Below are 21,035 nucleotides of genomic sequence, written 5' to 3'. Positions count from 1 at the left end.
CTTTACAGCTGTGGCTCCAGCAAACATCAGCTGATACTAGAAATTAATATTAAATAAATTCTAACAACAGCTGATCAAGCTTAAACGTGCTGCTGTTGTTGTTTAGCGCGACATCCACTGGTTTCCTCTTTCTTGCACAAATTCAGCGATAAACAAACAAGAGAGAAAAGCCGATCAGCTGATCATTGATCAGTTTCATGATTGAAGCAGCAACAGGAGAGGGAGGGGAGAGAATGACAGTGTAAAGACAGAATAAATCCAGCTTTGTGTCTTTTCCATTCTAGCTGAAGTCCGGGACAAACTGCGTTCCTTCTCAGCTCAACACGAAACGCGTAATATTTTCTCTGAATACGAGACGATTCAGTTTTTTACAGGAAGGTTGGAAACTCTACTAAAATAAAGTTCTCTATCAGTAACATCATAGCACCACCCAGCTGTATAGAAACTCCGTCATGCTAGCTAGTAGCAGTACGAGTTATTGTAACTGACTGTAAAAAGTCAGCACAAGGAAAATAAACTCCACCTAAACTTGGTGAGATCAAATATATTTTCCTTTGGCTTTGTTTTCTTCCCATTTGTGGCTTTAATGTAGTGTTACATCCTGTTTGTTTGCTTCCATCTGTATACATGTCCAGATTCACTGTTATGTTTCTATTCTTACATTGCTGTGTGATCACTGTTCCCTCTGCTGACTGATGTGACCTTTTGTATCTTACACTGATACTTGTCATATTTGTATCTGCGCCTAAAAGATAAAAAGTTTTCCATGCTAAAACACAGCTCCACCTCCTGCAGTTCTCCCTCTGAACCACTAGATGTCTCTGTTATCTAAATGAAGACGTGCAGCACAGCAACCACAGCAGCGCTCAGATCACACGTGTCCTGTTATTATGTATAAAAGCATGAAACAGGTGAGACAGGTGGGATCAATATTAATGTTGTGGAAATATATGAAAAAGCAACAGAAGAGTGAAAACATTTCCTTTTTCTAGAAAGATCTTTCAGCTCACAGCTGCTCACAGACTGTATTTACAAGTGACAAACTGCAACTCTACAGTACATCTACAGTATATATCAAATATATTCTGTATTCAAATCTATTGAGTGATGTTTGAAAGTCTTTCCAGGTGAGTTTGATCCAGGAGGGTCTGAAGCCAGAGTCAGACAGAGACTGTGCAGAGACTGTAGAAGGACAGAGCAGCAGCAGAGCAGTCCAGATACACTGATGATCCTCTGTCAGATCTAGAGGGACACACAGGGATGATGCTGGACTCTACATTGTGTCTGACAGAAGAGCAGAGGAGATAAATGAGTGTTTCCAGAGACTCTTCATCAGCTGTCAGTCAGTGATGCAGCACATCCAGTATAAAGAGCAGCAGGGACTTCAGTGCTGGGACTGTACTAGGACTCATTATTGCTTCACTTTTTCTAATCTTTGGATTTTTATTGAAGTTGATGAAAATGTTTATCCCTCCTAGTTTGAGTTTGGACTTTCATTCATTAGAAGAACCTTGGTGTGTCCACTCTGAGCTCTGTAGGAACCCCAACAACAAGCCCAACAATCCAGATGGATGGTTCCAGCTGTTAACTGGAGGAATTCCATCCAAACATCTGCTCTCACTAAATTCTTCCTCACCTACAGACTGTGTTCTTCACTGCTTTAAACTTGGAAATGAATGCAGTCACTGGTCTGCGTGATGCTTTGTTCAGAGAGCTGATTGGCTGTTGACAGTGTTTGATCAGAGCGTGTCAGCCGTTACTATGGTGACCATAAAGGTCAGAAACAGGAAGTGTTTGTGTCCAATCCTGAAGCCTGTCACCATTCTCCTCTCACAGCTTCACTGAGAAGCTGCAGCTTTACAGGAAACACTGGATCTTTGTTTCATACTGACTGTGTTTAGTACAATACTGCTGACAGCACCACCCACTCACTCCATCACTCTACTTACAGCAGAGTCTCCAGTCTGTAGTCTGGACTCTGCTGAAGATCAGACAGCTGCTTCACATCTGGATCCTTCAGGTTGTTTCCTCTCAGCTCCAGCTCTCTCAGATGGGAGGGGTTGGACTTCAGTGCTGCTGCCAGATAATCACAGCTGATCTCTGACAAACCACAGCCCCTCAATCTGTATAAAGAATGAAAGATGTAAGTTTATTAGACAAAGTGTGAGCTTGAAATCATTCAGTGTTTCATCATCTGTTCAGAGCTGAAGAAGGTTCAGAATGTAGAAGTTTAGAAAATGGAAACTCCAAACTTCCAGTCTGGACCAAAGACTCTATACTGGGACTGAGGGACTGCTTTGACTGCACCCACTGGGACTTTTTAAAGGGTCATGTTCTCACTTAGATCATCGATTTCTACTTACATTTCTTCCTGGGAAAAATGGGGATTACTTTGAAAACAGGAAGTATTTTCCCCAATAAGCAGCCCTGGATTAGTAAATCACTCCAACATGTTCTCAGGTAGAAGAAGCTGTCTTGTTATGAGGGAGAGAAGAAAAAGATTGAGGCACAGAAACTTGTTGAAAGAGAGATAAAGCAGCTAAAATCAGGTGTAAAAGTAAAGCAGAGGATGAGCTGAATAAAGGACACTCAAGGCTGGCTTGGAAAGGAATGAAGTCCATGGTGGGGATGCAGAACAAGGAGCAAAGATGAATGTGATGCTGAATCAGCAGAAGACTTGGACTCATTGGATTCCAGCTTTGATATCACTGATTTCAATGAAGAGCTTTGTGATTGTAGCAAAGGGCTGGTAGCTCTGAGAGTCCCACTGATGAGGTGTTTGTGTGGAAATCTCTTAGTGGGACCAAAGAGAGAAAAAGCCCTGGTCCTGATGCTGTGGGAGGGAAAGGATTGAAGTGTGCTGTGAGGAACTGACTGGGAGATTTTCACATATTTCCCAGTCCTCCTTGGAACAACAGGAAGTTCCCAGCATATGGAAACAAAGGTTAAGTGTCCTATGGCACTCAGTGATGATGGTGCTGTGGCCCCACCACCTCCACCTCTTTGTAAAGGAACTAACTGTAATCTGAAACTTCAAATGGAACTAAGACTTCCTCCACTAGGTGGCAGTGTCTGATGAGAAAGTGTTAGTGGAGCTGGCCTGGAGTCAGAAACAGGAAGATGCAGGATTTGGGCTGAAATGGGGAAAAGTGGTTCGCACTAGTGCCTTAAAGCAAGAAGGTTGTAGGTTGAAGCTTGTTGGCCTTTCTGTGGAGGTTGGATGTTCTCCCACAGTCCAATGAAATGCTGCTTAGGTTCATTGTTGCTTCTAAATTGGCTGTAGGTGTGGATGTGAGAGAGTGCTTCTCTGTCTCTCTCTGTTGGCCCTGTGATGGACTGCTCACCTGTGCAGGTGGACCACACCTCTTGCCCTATGACAGCTAGGGCACAGGCTGCAGCCCTGTGAGCCTAAGCTGAATAAACAGTTAGCAAAAATGATCCATAGATGGCCTGAAATCCCCCAGTTAGCAGTTTGGTAGATAGCTATGACATGCTAATCCCATCCAGCAGTTGTATTCTACCTGTAAGCTGATCCCTGCTGAGCCAAAGCACTTTCTCATATACAAATTACAACCTTTAATAGAAACCTATTGGTCAGCATCTCATTAGCCTGCTGTTAGCTTCATTCCACAGAAAACTGAGAGAAACTAACAGAGTTGATAAAGAATAAAGAGAAATGTGCTGATTTAAAGCCTTTGAAGTGCTTCAGATGATCTCTGTCCACTTCTGTCCACTCATTCATTCATGTAAACTTTCTAATGCAGCTTTGATCTTCACAGTCTGCTTCATGAAACTCATTCTAACCCTGAATGTCAGAGTGTTCCTCCTTCTCTTTCCCATCATTCATGCTGGCAGTGGAGGAGATTTGGATGTTGGACTGTGTTTTGGATGATGTGTGTATGTTTGTGTTGGACTGCTGTCTGTAAAGCAAACGCACATTTTGCTTTGGATTTCAGTGTCAGACAGACTTTAAGGTGGAATGAAGAGTTTGAGAGTTTCACAGTGAATTATCCAGTGGTGGATTTTTCTTCTTCTTTGAAGGTTTGAAATGTGAACATTGTTCTGCTGCAGTCAATGGACTAAACCAGAGAAGAAGAAAACAGACTTTACCATGAAGATCCTCAGTGTGGATCAGTATAATATCAGCCTGATGTCTGCAGTTTAGTGTCAGCACAACTTTCACATCATATTCATCTCAGCACAACTAAAACATGCTGACTGACCTCAGAGTTTCAAGTCCACATCCTGGACTCTCCAGGAAACCACACAGATGCTTCACTCCTGAATCCTGCAGCTTGTTGTTCCTGCTCAGGTCCAGCTCTCTCAGATGGGAGGGGTTGGACTTCAGTGCTGCTGCCAGATAATCACAGCTGATCTCTGACAAACAACAGCCCATCAATCTGTATAAAGAATGAAAGATGTAAGTTTATTAGACAAAGTGTGAGCTTGAAATCATTCAGTGTTTCATCATCTGTTCAGAGCTGAAGAAGGTTCAGAATGTAGAAGTTTAGAAAATGGAAACTCCAAACAGCTGAAGCCAACAGGAAGCAGCTTCAAACAAACACAACAAGAGAAAAAACTCTGAATGTTTCACATTAAAGTCGTACATTTATCATAAAAACAGGACAAAGGGGGGGTCACGTGGCCAAGCATTAAGATGGCAGCTTAGCGGGGTCGCTCTCAGGACAGTGTACAAACTTTCTATAAAAAAAAAAAACCCTTGTATATGCTGTTAGTGTTGTCTGGAATATACGGCACTGACATGTCAAAAGCTTCATCTGTGAAACAGTGTGACATCTTTACCCGAAGACGCAAGACAGGCGCTATACCATCAACGTCCGACACAGATGCTAACATGGCTAGCATAGCCGAAGTTTTGGATGAACTCAAATCACTCTGGTCGGATTTTGGAGCCAAGTTGGACAGCATCGATATAAGACTGACTGGGATGGCGAGCGCAGTGACTGTACTGGAGGGTAAAGTTTCGGAGGTAAAGCAAAACATATTGAACCAGGGGGCCCATATCGAAGAGGCCGAAGCCCGCATTGCCGAAGTTGAAAGCACACTTGAGAAAACAGAAATGTCACTGAACTCGGCTATCAAACGAATTGCACTTCTTGAAGCCAAAACAGATGATTTGGAAAACCGCAGACAACGAAAGAACCTGCGCATCTTCGGCATAAAAGAGGGAGTAGAGGGGCAACAATCACTCTTCGACTTTATTAACATCATGCTACCCAAGTGGCTGGGGCTAGCGCCCAACAAGTCATTCACACTGGAACGAGTGCATCGCACGATTGCTCCGGAAAACCAAACCAGAGCAGAGCGGTACTTATTCGTTTCTTAAAATTCCAAGAGAAGGAACTGGTATATCGGGAAGCAAGAAAACAACAAATTACACATGATGCGGCCAAGATCACATTTGCACAGGATCTGTCTGCGGAGACAGTTCGGATCCGACAGGGATTTCACCCGGTTGTCAAACTGTTTATTGATATCAATGCCTTCCGTGGATTCCAGCACAACCCATGCAGACTCAGAATCCTGTACGGTGGAAAGATCCACCTCTTCTCAACACCTCAAGAAGCTGAAAAATTCTACAAGAATCTGCCGAAGGAAACTGTCACAGGCTGGGTCTCTGACCCAGTGCTCTGAACTCATTTTTGTATTTGTCTCATTTTAGATATTTGATTAGTTTGTGTCATTTCCTATTTATCTTTAGTTTAGGCAGTTATTATTTATTGTTTTCTTGGTTTCTATGTTTGAGTTCTTGTATCGCTCATCACTTGTTAGGTCTGTTAAGTTTGTTGTCATGTCTAGTTTCAGTGTTTCCTGTTTGATTTTGAAAGGAGTCGTGTGTTCTTGGTTCTTTTTATTTAGCTTCACTGCTCCTGTCATTAGGTTCATGTTAGTCAGCTGTTTCCTCATGTGTCTCCACTTCCCCTGATCACCTCATGTGTGTATTTAAGTCCTCTGTTTTTGCATGTCATTTGTCGGGTCGTCTGTTATCCCACCATAGTCATAGTCATAGTCATAGTATTTGTTTCTTAGTGTTTTTTAGTTTGCTTAGGGTTCCTTGTTTAACCCCTGCAATCATCCAAATAAAGGATCGCTTTCTGTTTAAACTTACAACTCCTCGTCCTCATCTGCTTTTGGGTCCTGTTTCCATTACACACCGGCGCACCCCGCCGTGACAGAATGACCCGACCAGTATGGACCCAGCGGACATCTGTGAGGATTTTTGGGAGTTCAACACTCAGGTGACCATTCTCCGCGGACAGTGGATTTGCTACTCCGCGTGCAGACAGGAGAATGAGAAGGAGTCAATCGGAGTTCAGCTAAAAGAGATTTTGTCTGCATATCCTATATTTCGGCTGAGTCTTCCACGGACCATCCTATCCCTTTGCAAACTTATCCCGCTTCTCTGTGCATTGATCATGCCACGAACTATGCTTCTAAGAAGCATAATTATGAGACTGTTTGCACTGGAAATGCTAGCCATCAGGCTCAGCTAAGCTGCTGTGGGACTGTAATCCAGGCCGGGTTGGAGCCAGGGGCGGAGGTGCAGTTTGTGCAGCCTTTTCCAGTGTCAGCTGGAGGGCCCGAGGAGCCCGTCCAGTCTCACGCCTCGTCTGCTGGGGGTTCGGGAGGACCCAGCCAGCCTCAAGTTTCGTCTGCTGGAGGGCCCGAGTCGCCCGTCCAGCCTTACGCCACGTCAGCTGGAGGGCCCGAGGAGCCCGTCCAGCCTTACACCTCATCAGCTGGAGGCCCCGAGGAGCCCGTCCAGCACCATGCCACATCAGCTGGAGGGCCCGAGGGGCCCATCCAGCCACCTTCTGCTTCACCACCTGCGGCTCCCGTGCCGCCGCCTGCAGTACCACCTCCTGCAGCGCTACCGCCTGCTGGTTCCGACCTGTTCCTGCCAGAGGCCCGTGTGCCTACTGGTTCTGATCTGTCCCTGCCTGATGCCCGTGCGCCTGCTGGTTCTGTTGCGTCCCTGCCAGAGGCCCGTGTGCCTGCTGGTTCTGACCTGTTTCTTCCAGGGGCCCCGGTGCCCACTGGTCCAGAGACTGTTTTCGCTGGGGGGCACGAGGAGCCCATCCAGCCTCCTGCTTCGCCTGCTGGGGGGCCCGAGGAGCCCATCCAGCCTCTTGATCGCCTGCTGGGGGGCCCGAGGAGCCCGTCCAGCCTCCTGCTTCGCCTGCTGGGGGGCCCGAGGAGCCCGTCCAGCCCCAAGACTCGTCAGCTGGGGGGCCCGAGGAGCCCGAGGCTTCGGCTTCGCCGGGTCCGGCTTCAGCCTGTGCTTCGCCGGGTCCAGCCTCGGCCTCAGCTCCTGCTTCTGCCTCGTCTGGTCTAGCCTCGGCCTCAGCTCCTGCTTTGCCGTCGCCTGGTCCAGCTTCAGCCTCTGCTTCTGTGTCGGCCTCGCCTGGGCCTGCGGCTGTGTTGCCGCCGCCCAAGCCACGTTTTGCCCCTCGAAATCGCCGGTCGCTTTCCAGGCCGTCAGCTGGACATCGTTGCCATCGGGGTCGGCCGCCTGAACTGTTGAACTGTGACCTGTGGTGCTCTCGACCTCCGGGTCGGCCCCCTGAACCTTTGAACTATGACCTGCTATGCTGTCGACCTCCGGGTCGGCCCCCTGAACCTTTGAACTATGACCTGCTATGCTGTCGACCTCCGGGTCGGCCCCCTGAGCTAGTGAACTGTGGACTACTGGACCGTTGGCCTCCTGGTCGGCCGCCTGAACCATGTGAACTCTTGTGCTGCTGTCGTCCAGGTCGGCCACCTGAGCTGTTTGACCATGAACTCCTGTGCCGTCGGCCTCCGGGCCGGCCCCCTGATCAAATGAACTATGAATTTCTGGACCGTCACCCTCCGGGTCGGCCCCCTGAGGAGTTATGAACTGTTCCCTGCGCTCCTGTGCTTTTGGTGGACATTTTGTTTTTGTGGCTTTGTTTCTGGCCCTCTGTCCTGGGCCCCCGCCGCCCGCCCTGGGTGGGTTGTTTTTGGTTTTTGTTTTGTTTTTCAGGGTTTTTGGGCATCTGGAATCCGCACTTGAGGGGGGGGCTCTGTCACAGGCTGGGTCTCTGACCCAGCGCTCTGAACTCATTTTTGTATTTGTCTCATTTTAGATATTTGATTAGTTTGTCATTTCCTATTTATCTTTAGTTTAGGCAGTTATTGTTTATTGTTTTCTTGGTTTCTATGTTTGAGTTCTTGTATCGCTCATCACTTGTTAGGTCTGTTAAGTTTGTTGTCATGTCTAGTTTCAGTGTTTCCTGTTTGATTTTGGAAGGAGTCGTGTGTTCTTGGTTCTTTGTATTTAGCTTCACTGCTCCTGTCATTAGGTTCATGTTAGTCAGCTGTTTCCTCATGTGTCTCCACTTCCCCTGATCACCTCATGTGTGTATTTAAGTCCTCTGTTTTTGCATGTCATTTGTCGGGTCGTCTGTTATCCCACCATAGTCATAGTCATAGTATTTGTTTCTTAGTGTTTTTTAGTTTGCTTAGGGTTCCTTGTTTAACCCCTGCAATCATCCAAATAAAGGATCGCTTTTTGTTTAAACTTACAACTCCTCGTCCTCATCTGCTTTTGGGTCCTGTTTCCATTACACACCGGCGCACCCCGCCGTGACAGAAACAGCAGAGGATGCTCATCACCAGTGAGTCGGTTAAACAACAGGTTAACCATTAAGACACTCCAAGACTGCCTCTGCTTCAACATAACCGACCAGTAATTGAGTCACTGATAAGAGACAGATAAAATTTTGAGCTCGAATTTATGTGGGACTTATGTTACCATAACTGGGCGTTTTTAAACGCATATTCGTTCTAAGTTTGATTGCAATCGTTTTTGGGTTGTATATTAACAACTGAACCTCAACTAAGTCTTTTTTTTTTTGGTTTTGCTTTGTTTTGTCCTACCAAGGGTAAACTTTACTTTATTATGGGGGAAAAATCAGTATCATTATATGGTTAGTGTACACTGTCTGATTTATGGGGTTTTGGAGAGGTCGCGTTGACTAGTTACTCCTCAGTGATGTGGATTAACACCCTCCAAATAATTTGTTCACGGGAGGTGGGAGACATTTCCAACAAGGAAATGCAAATGTTCAATCAGAAATTGTTTACAACTTCTTTATCTGGTATGTGTGAGTGTGTGAATGTATGTGCAAACCTGCTTCTTCAATTTTTCCTTGACTTTGTTTATTTAAGTGAACAGTCTGACAATATTTTATGGAGAGGACAACTAAAGCAAACATTTTGAACGTTAACATTACGACCTGGAACGTTAGGGGGATACGGAAGTTAGCTAAACTGAAACAAGTATTAAACCGACTAAAACATTTTAACTCTAGAATTATTTTCCTACAGGAATCTCATCTTACTGCATCAGAGATACATTTATTAACCAAAAGATGGCAGGGTCAGGTATATTTCTCTTCTTTTACTAGACATGCCAGAGGAGTCATTACTCTTATACATAAGTCAATCCCATTTCAAACTACGGGGGTGATTACAGATCCAAACGGGAGATATGTAATTGTGCAGGGCCGTATCTCCATGTTAGAAATAAACCTGATAAATATCTATGGCCCCAACGAGGATAACCCATCCTTCTATGAAAATCTATTTCTCACAATATCAACCTTGGAGGGCCTTTATATCATAGGAGAGGACTTCAATTGCGCCCTGGACCCTAACCTGGATAGGTCGTCTCAAACTGACACTACTCATACCCAGACTAGAAAAATACTTTTTAACTATATGAAAGATTTGAGATTAAATTAGGTCTTGAGAACAAGGAATCCAAATAACAGGGAATTTTCATGTTAAAATGATGACAGATTACAAACTCTCAGCTGTGTCTGTAATCAAACCTCTGTAACGTTGCTTCACTTCAGCAGCATCAGGTCATGTTCACATGTTGATTCATGGTTTGCTTCAGTTTTTGATGGACTGCAGAATATTTTGAAGGTTATCTGATATAAAAAGCCAGAACAGGAAAATCTGCTTCATGTGTTTCTGTCACGGCAGGTGAGGAGAGCCGTGTGAAAATAATAAATGAGGGAGGATCCAAGCGCATGCAGTCGTGAGGGTGTTAAGGTGGTTTATTGAGCATGAAATAAATATGGACAAACAGCAAACGGAGCTCGAACTAAACTAGACTGGAGAACAACTAAACTACAAAGCACAAACCTGAATGAGAACGAGCAGAGGAGAATGACGATGGACAGCAGGGAGAACACACGGGTGAGACATGGTGGATACACAGACGGACCAGCAACTACAATGACGGAGGACACGACTTAAATACACACAGAGAAACACGGGAATTACACACAGGTGGTGGACACAGCTGGGAATAATCCGTAAGACGAGACAGAGGTAAAACTGAACACAATCACATGAGACGCAGATCTTCACAATAAAACATCACACGCAGGCTCGACATAGAGAGACAGACAGGAAATGACATATGAAACTAAACCCACATCTTAAACCCAGATAAACAGAAACATGGAACTCTAATAATAGACATCATAAACATTACCATAACACGACAAGAGAACAAGAACACAATCCCTGATGCAAACTTAAATCAAAACACAATAAACTCAAAATACTGGGTCCAACAGACCCAGAACCGTGACAGTTTCTGTTTGATCCTCAGTGACTTTGACACAAAGGCCTCTGCTGTGATGATCACACCTCTGATCAAGTCTCACAGTGTCAGCTTTGTTTTTATACATATGGATATGTGCTGATAAATGATCAGAATTATAATATTTCCCACTGTCTGCTGTGTGCCGTGACCTTTGACCTGCTAAAGACAGTCAGCTGTGGATTATTCATTGTTGTGTCTGATACTTAGAACTGTGAGGAAGAACACTACACAGTTAATCAGGGTCCCCTCTCTCTGAATCAGGGAAGGTGGGCAGGCCGCGTGTGGGCCGCGGGCCATACGTTGAGTCTCACTGTATGAAATGTGAACATTGTTCTGCTGCAGTCAATGGACTAAACCAGAGAAGAAGAAAACAGACTTTACCATGAAGATCCTCAGTGTGGATCAGTATAATATCAGCCTGATGTCTGCAGTTTAGTGTCAGCACAACTTTCACATCATATTCATCTCAGCACAACTAAAACATGCTGACTGACCTCAGAGTTTCAAGTCCACATCCTGGACTCTCCAGGAAACCACACAGATGCTTCACTCCTGAATCCTGCAGGTTGTTGTTGCAGCTCAGGTCCAGCTGTCTCAGATGGGAGGGGTTGGACTTCAGTGCTGCTGCCAGATAATCACAGCTGATCTTTGACAAACCACAGTCCATCAATCTGTATAAAGAATGAAAGATGTAAGTTTATTAGACAAAGTGTGAGCTTGAAATCATTCAGTGTTAGAGGAAAAATGATTCTATGTTTCTTTACCTTCTTTTAAATGTGCAAAGATACCCTTTGTCTGTGTTTAGATTAGTGTAGAAGTGTCTTTTAGACTTTCCCAGCAAAGACATATTGTTTCTGGGACATATTGTTTTAGATTGTTTTATCTCTCCCAGCTCTCTGCTGACGAGACTAGCACCATATATGGAGTTGTTTATTTTATCTGTTTATTATTTTCTTATCCTGTTCTCACTGTCTCTGTGCTCTGTGCCTATAAAAATTGCCAACCCACTGTGCATGGTGTGAGTTGTTCTTCGCAGCTCACCTGTGTACACGTTTGATAAAGAAAGTAACTTTGTCTCATTGTGTCTTTATTTTTCCTGGGTTTTTTGTAGAGTTTTCTCCCAACATTCAGTGTTTCATCATCTGTTCAGAGCTGAAGAAGGTTCAGAATGTAGAAGTTTAGAAAATGGAAACTCCAAACAGCTGAAGCCAACAGGAAGCAGCTTCAAACAAACACAACAAGAGAAAAAACTCTGAATGTTTCACATTAAAGTCGTACATTTATCATAAAAACAGGACAAAGACTTGAAAAAGTTGTGTTTTTCCTTCCAGGAACCACAAGGCTTCACTTTTAAAGGTGAAGTGTGAAAGAAATGGACATATTTGAAGTCCAACACCTTTTTCCAGTCACATTATTAAAGCAGACAAACTACAAGCTCATTTTCATTCCAACAAGTCATCTTCTGACCTGGACTAACAACACTGGTCTCTATGTGCAGTTGGCTGTGAGACCAGTGCTCAGGGAGCGTCTACAAAGTGCAACACTGAAAGAACATCACACACTCATTTGCTTCCAGCACTTTCACACAAACATCTACTGTCATTATTGTCACCAAACTCTGTGGATCCTTTAGTGCAAATTCAAATGGGATCAAACGGTCAGACAAAAGAGGGTTATGAGGAAATATGATGAAATGTTGTGTATTACCAGCAAGTTATTGAATCATTTTCCTCAGAAACCAAACAAAATGATTGACAAACATGTTTTTAGAAATTCAGTGTTGGACTTGGATCAGCAGGATAAGCTGATGTTTAAAGGCATTTGAGTCTCGCTGTATGAGAGTCCAGTTATTACTCAATATTTATGGATGATGTTCTTTCAGTGTTGCACTTTGTAGACGCTCCCTGAGCCTCACAGCCAGCTGCACATGGACCAGCTGACATTACCCAGCATTAGAGGCGGCTGTAAAAAAATGGATTTTCCTATTTAAATGGTTTTACTTTGAATAAAGCGATGTTGATTCATTCAATCCCGAATCGATTTTTAATATAAATGTATTTTGCCAGAATCTCAGGTTAAAGCTCCCAAAAGTATTTCAACAACAAGCAAACAGACAAAACAGTAAATGAGAGCAGCTAAACACACAAAGATGGAAACGCAGAGCGTGGATCGTTCACTCGACGGCACGTACACGGACACGCCGTCGGGGCTGAAAGTGGACAGCTCACAGATCCTGAAACTGCAGGTTTCATCTGTCTCCAACCAAAACTGACTGAACCAGCAGCAGAAGAAGATCCAAACTACGCTTTACGTTTGATGAACATCGTCATGAATTCTCTCTGACTTTGACGTTTACTTCCTGCACAGCTCTCTCTCTCTCAGTGTACTTCAAGAACAGTTTACCTTCAAAAATCTGTTTCCTGCATTATTCACTGCTTATTACGCACCAGTCTGCTGTTGTGTTCACTGCTGTCGGCCTCCGAAAACAAAGCCTCATTTCTGCTGTTCAATACTGAAGAAATTTAAACCTTTTAAAATGATGACAGATTACAAACTCTCAGCTGTGTCTGTAATCAAACCTCTGTAACTTTGCTTCCCTTCAGCAGCATCAGGTCATGTTCACATGTTGATTCATGGTTTGCTTCAGTTTTTGATCGACTGCAGAATATTTTGAAGGTTATCTGCTATAAAAAGCCAGAACAGGAAAATCTGCTTCATGTGTTTCTGTTTGATCCTCAGTGACTTTGACACAAAGGCCTCTGCTGTGATGATCACACCTCTGATCAAGTCTCACAGTGTCAGCTTTGTTTTTATACATATGGATATGTGCTGATAAATGATCAGAATTATAATATTTCCCACTGTCTGCTGTGTGCCGTGACCTTTGACCTGCTAAAGACAGTCAGCTGTGGATTATTCATTGTTGTGTCTGATACTTAGAACTGTGAGGAAGAACACTACACAGTTAATCCGGGTCCCCTCTTTCTGAATCAGGAAAGGAGGGCAGGCCGCGTGTGGGCCGCGGGCCATACGTTGAGTCTCACTGTTTGAAATGTGAACATTGTTCTGCTGCAGTCAATGGACTAAACCAGAGAAGAAGAAAACAGACTTTACCATGAAGATCCTCAGTGTGGATCAGTATAATATCAGCCTGATGTCTGCAGTTTAGTGTCAGCACAACTTTCACATCATATTCATCTCAGCACAACTAAAACATGCTGACTGACCTCAGAGTTTCAAGTCCACATCCTGGACTCTCCAGGAAACCACACAGATGCTTCACTCCTGAATCCTGCAGCTTATTAGAGCTCAGGTCCAGCTCTCTCAGATGGGAGGGGTTGGACTTCAGTGCTGCTGCCAGATAATCACAGCTGATCTCTGACAAACAACAGCCCCACAATCTGTATAAAGAATGAAAGATGTAAGTTTATTAGACAAAGTGTGAGCTTGAAATCATTCAGTGTTTCATCATCTGTTCAGAGCTGAAGAAGGTTCAGAATGTAGAAGTTTAGAAAATGGAAACTCCAAACAGCTGAAGCCAACAGGAAGCAGCTTCAAACAAACACAACAAGAGAAAAAACTCTGAATGTTTCACATTAAAGTCGTACATTTCTCATAAAAACAGGACAAAGACTTGAAAAAGTCGTGTTTTTCCTTCCAGGAACCACAAGGCTTCACTTTTAAAGGTGAAGTGTGAAAGAAATGGACATATTTGAAGTCCAACACCTTTTTCCAGTCACATTATTAAAGCAGACAAACTACAAGCTCATTTTCATTCCAACAAGTCATCTTCTGACCTGGACTAACAACACTGGTCTCTATGTGCAGCTGGCTGTGAGACCAGTGCTCAGGGAGCATCTACAAAGTGCAACACTGAAAGAACATCACACACTCATTTGCTTCCATCATCCAACCTGAATAGGAAAGAGAGACGCCTCCCCTTCAAAGTAAAAGCTGCTCCTTTTGGACACAGTATCAAAGAAAGTCTACAGTATAACATAGAAAAGACAGAACAAAGTTTTGGTTGTTTTTAAATTGTGCAGAAATGAAACTACACTAAGCTCAATTATGTGACAGACATTTCATCCCATGTCAGTTTGGCCTCATCCTGGGCCGGATTATCCAGCACACACTCTGACCACAGGCCCAGGGGCCACGCACAGCTGGGCTCCATCCAAGAGACAGGAAACAAACCAACACAATAATAAAAAGCACCATGTGATCCTCTTACATCTTCAAGACAAACATAGTAAAAACATGAGCATATTTGTTTCCTGATAAAATGATGTGACAGGTAGAACAGAGTAAAGTGGTGGTGTTACAGCCTTTCTCCCCTCTGCTGCCGAGGCTGTTAGTCTCTCCCAAACTCAGCTACAGGACTTCCAAATGAATGAAAGCAGCAGAAGTGGCTTTACAAATGAAAGAGGAAGAGGAGAAGAAGAGGAGAGGGAGGCCACCCTGACCATCACTCCAGCTGAAAACATCACACTTCCATTAAAGTTGGTGAGGAAATGTTGAGCAGGATGAGCTGCTGGCTAATCTGGAGGCTGTAGCAGCAGCTCACAGTCACAGTGGATTTCCACTCATGAAAAAGCTCTGGCTGCTTCATTTCTCATCTCATATCAGAGACTTTAATGCTTCACTGAAGCTGTACTGTGATGCTTCCATATTCCAGTGAGGCCTCCATAATGATTTCAGCTGTTCTGTACACACACTGTGTGCCCTGTATGGCTCAAAGTCTCTGCAGCCTGTTTTTATCTGCTATCATCAGATCTTCATCATCCTCATTCACATCCCTCACACACTCTACAGCCTCATCAGCACTGACTTCATCTTCACTGACTGATGGAGCACAACATGAACCTGTGGAGGCTGAAACACTGTCCTGTCAAACATCTCCCCGTCACCACTCCACTTCTGTCAGCCTTTAAATGAACCCTGCTCAAGTCTGTCACTTCTGTTTGGAGCCAAAAGGAAAAACTGTTGTTCAGTCGTTTGGAAAGACAACATTTCTGAAAGCACTCAAACTTCTTCACATTTGTCTTCAGACACATCCTGAACATTTAGGAACTAAAGAAAATTTCAAACATCAATCAAAGACCTGAAATATAGAAAAACAACAACAGCTGCAGTTAGTGAACTCACCTCAGAGTCTCCAGTCGACAGTTTGGACTCTTCAGTCCAGCACACAGAAGCTTCACACCTGAATCCTGGAGGTAGTAGTTTCTACTCATGTCCAGCTCTGTCAGATGGGAGGGGTTGGACTTCAGAGCTGAGGCCACAACTTCACAGTGAGACTCTGAGAGTCCACACCGAGTCAGTCTGTGATGATAGAAAATATAAAATGTGTTATTATAAAAGCAGAAAATCTGCATTATAAACACAGACTGAATGTATATGAAGACAAAACAGAGTGAGGTCATAATCTGATGAATCTGCTCTTCACATCTGTGCTTCAGCTCCTCTTACTGTGTTTGACATGACACAACGATTGAGTCTCTCTCAGACCTGCAGACTTTTAATGAGAATCTTTGTTTGGCTTTAATCTGCAAATGAAGGAGGAAGATGGTGTCACATTTAGGCTTCCATAATGTCCACAGCCTGTCACTGAGATCTGATCCAGAGTCAGAGTGAAGACACACATTTGGACTGTTTCCTGTTTTGACTCCAGAACATTTTGAATGAGTTCAGCTCAGTGAAGAGTTCCAGCTGGAAAGATGATCTCTGTTTGCTACCTGCTGTCAGGTACGACTGTTCACGTCCACACGCAGGAAAAACCTGCTGACTGTTACCAAACGGAGCAGAAATCTCATCACTGGACAATAATGATGAATGAACTCAGAGCTGCTGATATCAGATCTGATTTCAGGGGATCTAAACACAGAAATGATTGGCTCATTTGAGCTTTCTGAGCCATTATCTGCTGGTGTGTCGCTAGTTGGCAGAAAATGATTTGTATTCCTGTTCAGGGCTTCAGTGTTTATGAGTCCAGAACCAGGTGACAGCAAGTCAAAATGATGTTACCTGTCTGTGTCCAGCAGCAGCCTGTATTCACTTTGAATATTGTTATAACCTGACATGGATCAGTTTGTCTTTGATTGGTTTGTAAATGTCACTGTTTCCATTGGACCTGAGTGACGTACAAAGACAGAGAGGGAGAGAAAGGAGAGAGAGGATGGAGACAGCAAAGAGAGAGCAAACACAAACAGGTGAGAGTGGACAGGTGACCAAGGTCAGCAACCAATCAGAGAGCTTCTGTTTGACCCACAGTCACTGATGATGACTGCACATAACCAAGCAGTGTGTTACTCTGATATCAAATATGGATCCTGCTCTTATAATAATGATCATCAGATGATGTTATTGTGTTATTTTGTAGCTGAATACGATGTTTGTGTGATTATCAGTGAAAGAAGCAGTGAGGAGGATGGAGAGAGAGAGAGGACAGAGGGTGAAGTTAGAAACACTAAAAGGATTTTTCATGGATTTCATGGATGATTTGAGTGATTTCCAGCAGGACACTTAAACATGTCAGTGGACGTCCTAAAGAACATATTCACTGATATGAAACGTGTCATTGAACAGGATCAATATCAGTGGAAACATGGTGGAAACAGCTGTGACTGCATGGATGTGACACACTTCAAATCTGTTCTCCACTCTTGGATTTGGGATCCATGGAGCTGCTGCTGAGTCTGTACAATAAAGGAATGGTGTGGAAGGTTGCAGCGTACGGACACAAACACTTTGTGCTTACAATCTGATTTTATTTTCAACATTAAACTACTAACCTACACTGATCAATGATGTTAATGATCACATCTGGACTCACCCAGCCTTTCTGCAGTTCCTCACAGCTGGAATCAGTCTCTGTCGTCCCTGCTCTGATGTTTTGTACTTCTGCAGGTCCAACTCATCCAGAACCTCCTCTGACATCTGCAGCATGAAGGCCAGAGCTGAGCACTGGATCTCAGAGAGTTCCTTCTCTGATCTGTTCTCTGACTTCAGGAACTCTTGGATCTCCTGATGTACTGAGAGGTCGTTCATCTCCATCAGACAGTGGAAGATGTTGATGCTTCTGTCAGGAGAGATTTTATCACTGTTCATCTCCTTCAGGTTGTTGATGACTCTCTGGATGGTTCCTGGACTGATCTCTGTCTGACCCAGCAGACCTGCTAAGAGTCTCTGGTTGGACTCCAGACAGAGGCCATGAAGGAAGCGAACAAACAGGTCCAGGTGGCCATTTTTACTCTGGAGGGATTTCTTAATGGCTCGTTTAAGGAAATCATCCAGAGAGGACTCGTTGTATTTTTGTCCCAAAAAGTTCATCAGCACCTCTGTCTTCCTGTTGGTGTGACAGTGGAACATGTAGACAGCAGCCAGAAACTCCTGAATGCTCAGATGAACAAAGCAGTAGACTGGTTTCTGGAAGATCACACACTCTCTTTTGAAGATCTCTGTACAAACTCCTGAGTACACCGAGGCCTCTGTCACATCCAGACCACACTGCTCCAGGTCTTCTTGGTAGAACATGATGTTTCCTTTCTCCAGATGTTCAAACGCCAGCCTCCCCAGCTTCAGAAGAACTTCCCTGTCAGCCTCCGTCAGCTCCTGTGGACTCGTCTCACGTCCCTCATGGTACTTGTTCTTCTTCCTCTTTGTCTGAACCAGCAGGAAGTGTGAGTACATGTCAGTCAGGGTCTTGGGCAGCTCTCCTCTCTGCTCTGTAGTCAACATGTGCTCCAGAACTGTAGCAGTGATCCAGCAGAAGACTGGGATACTACACATGATGTGGAGGCTCCTGGATGTCTTCATGTGGGAGATGATTCTGCTGGACAGCTCTTCATCACTGAATCTCCTCCTGAAGTACTCCTCCTTCTGGGCGTCAGTGAAGCCTCGTAATTCTGTTAGCCTGTCAACACATGTAGGAGGGACCTGATTGGCTGCTGCGGGTCGGGAAGTTATCCAGACGAGAGCCGAGGGAAGCAGATTCCCCTGGATGAGGTTTGTCAGCAGCTGGCTGACTGATGACTTCTGTGTGACATCAGACAGCAGCTTCCTGTTGGTGAAATCCAATGAAAGTCTGCTTTCATCCAGGCCGTCAAACATGAACAAAAGCTGAGAGACAGCCAGCTTCTCTGCTGTGACCTTCTGTAATGTTGGATGGAAAACATGGAGCAGCTCCAGAAGACTGTACTGCTCATCTCTGATCAGGTTCAGCTCCCTGAATGAAAGCAGAACCACCACACTGACATGTTGGTTCTCCAAGCCCTCTGCCCAGTCCAGAGTGAACTTCTGCACTGAGAAGGTTTTTCCAACACCAGCCACGCCGTTGGTCAGAACCACTCTGATGGGTCTCTGTTGGTCAGGTAAGGCTTTAAAGATGTCCTGGCACCTGATTGGAGCGTCATGGAGGGCGTCCATCTTGGAAGCTGTCTCCAGCTGCCTCACCTCATGTTGGGTATGAACCTCTTCACTCTGTCCCTCTGTGATGTAGAGCTCAGTGTAGATCCTGTTGAGGAGGGTTCTACTTTCTGTTTCATCACTTCCTTCAGTCACACGTTCACATCTCTTCCTCAGACTGATCTTATGTTCATCTAAAACCTCCTGCAGACCAACATCTGCTGAAAGAAAGAAAAACAATGAGACTAAAGAGAAAGAAAACTCTTCAATGTCTGAACAACACAAGAAGTCCAGTTTTCAGAAATGAGTCCATCAGCAGACAGATGTTCAGTCTTACTTTGTACACAGCTGCTCTGACTGGCTGTCTGCAGTCCAGCTCTGCTTCTGGATCTTTCTCCGCACTGTGCAGAAGCTCTGATGGTGACACAGAAAAGTCACAGTGGAGATACTTCTGTCCACCTTTGATTAGACTCATTATAAAAAGGAAACAAAGTTTGAACACAGTCATGTTTCCAGTTCACTGACTTACATTTATTCCATGGACACTCACTCTAACCTGAACCACAGCTACAACCCAACATTGTTGAGGCCTCATCTCCTCCTTTCCTGACTGTAGAGGTTAAATATGCAACAACCGACAAATAAAAGAATTTGGTTCATTTCAAAGAAATTCACACGGTGACCAAGTAAAGTAACCGTAGTAAAGGAGACAACATCCCGTTGATGGTGGGATTATTTGAAAGATTTGCTTTAGTCACGTCACCAAATGCAGCTGAACCACCCGTGGATCCATGTTTGACCATTCTACCACTCTGAGCTCTGCTTTTTAATCATTTTATTATTATCATCATTCATTTATTCATTCTTTGGAGGGGGGCTATTTCCTAATGCCGCCCTAATAAGCTGATGTTCAAGGGGAAATATAACAGAAACTCTTTCAGTGTTATTCATTAATAAATTAACAGATAAACTGTGAAGAAGAAAAAAACTGAGATTTAAAGGAGAGAGTGAGAAACTTGATCATCCATCCTCATAATACATGTTTATCAGTATCTGCTGTGACCATACTGCAGTAATAACTACAAGTCTACATTTCTGTGACTGTTGATCAATCACAGCAGGAATCTGAGCTCATCTCTGCACACAGAGCAGCTTCAGCTCTGGGATAAACTGCTCGCTTCTCGTCCTTCTCAGCTCACAGACACTCATCCTGATATTTTCCTTTAACATTTGATGGTATAATTCATCTGAGTTTACACTTTATCTGCATAAATACAGAAAAACAGACCCAAACACCAGAAACCATCAGTTTCACCATGTAGAATATATTGTTGTTTCCTTGCTTTTAATTCAGAGAAAAACTCTGATTTTGATTTTCTCTGTTCTCTTTGCCACAGCCCATCCCAGCAGCAGCTGAAGCAGCTGACTGTCACAACACTGAATAACACTTTAAGAGGAATTTCAGAGGTCAGTAAAGCTCCAGTTTCAACATCAGTTAATTAATCATAGTTCATCATAAATGTGAACCTGGCTGTCACACATGTTAATGTTAGCCATTTAAATATTAGCAGTTAGCTGAGGCCACAAGAAGAAGAGGCCCTAGAAGAACAATGGATGATAAGATTAGATTTTCAAGACTAGGCAGAGACGTGTTTTCCTTCACTGTCTCTTACAGAGGAGGGAGCAGATACCAGACGAGGTCACGGAGGTACGGGGAGGATTCGCAGTAGACAGCAAGACTGCCACGTCCATGCGAGAGAGCGATGGCTATGATAATCTCTGTAATCCACCAGTGTGCTCATGCTTTTTTAAGTGAAAACATATTTTCAATGATCAAATCTAATTCTGTTTGTTATTTGTGGATTTTAAATGTCCTTGACAGAGACAGATGATAATCATTATCCTGCACTGTGGTCTCAGGTTTGGTCGAGCTAGCACAAAGAATGGCTATGTTGAACTTCCTCCT

The 21,035-nt window shown here is 44.1% G+C and overlaps 1 protein-coding gene and 1 pseudogene across 2 annotated transcripts in view; both read right to left on the bottom strand.

The window, feature by feature from the left end:
- The window catches only part of LOC145425145 (NACHT, LRR and PYD domains-containing protein 12-like), a 363,340-nt pseudogene that overhangs the window by 232,832 nt on the left and 109,473 nt on the right, over positions 1-21,035 (bottom strand). The window contains exons 5-8 of the transcript XR_013905812.1: positions 13,894-14,067; positions 11,161-11,337; positions 4,224-4,400; positions 1,950-2,123 (exon numbers count right to left, since the gene is read on the bottom strand). The product of XR_013905812.1 is annotated as an NACHT, LRR and PYD domains-containing protein 12-like (transcript). The remainder of the gene's footprint in view (positions 1-1,949; positions 2,124-4,223; positions 4,401-11,160; positions 11,338-13,893; positions 14,068-21,035) is intronic.
- On the bottom strand, positions 15,808-20,821 carry LOC145426149 (protein NLRC3-like). Its single transcript, XM_080299680.1, has 3 exons — positions 20,743-20,821; positions 17,499-19,290; positions 15,808-15,988 (listed from the first exon to the last, which is right to left on the bottom strand). Exons 1-3 carry the CDS (start codon positions 20,819-20,821, stop codon positions 15,808-15,810), a joined length of 2,052 nt encoding a protein of 683 aa, XP_080155806.1.

The sequence above is a fragment of the Astatotilapia calliptera genome, chromosome 3 (genome assembly GCF_964374335.1).
Source record: "Astatotilapia calliptera chromosome 3, fAstCal68.1, whole genome shotgun sequence".
NCBI lineage: Eukaryota > Metazoa > Chordata > Actinopteri > Cichliformes > Cichlidae > Astatotilapia > Astatotilapia calliptera.
This window is presented reverse-complemented; position numbering and strand designations above follow the sequence as displayed.

Coding starts and splice junctions, on each gene's coding strand:
- LOC145426149 (XM_080299680.1), bottom strand. CDS start 20,821: ATGGACGTGGCAGTCTTGCTGTCTACTGCGAATCCTCCCCGTACCTCC. Junction 19,291..20,742: donor TGGTATCTGCTCCCTCCTCT/GTAAGAGACAGT, acceptor TCTTTCTTTCAG/CAGATGTTGGTCTGCAGGAG. Junction 15,989..17,498: donor AGGAACTGCAGAAAGGCTGG/GTGAGTCCAGAT, acceptor CTATCATCACAG/ACTGACTCGGTGTGGACTCT.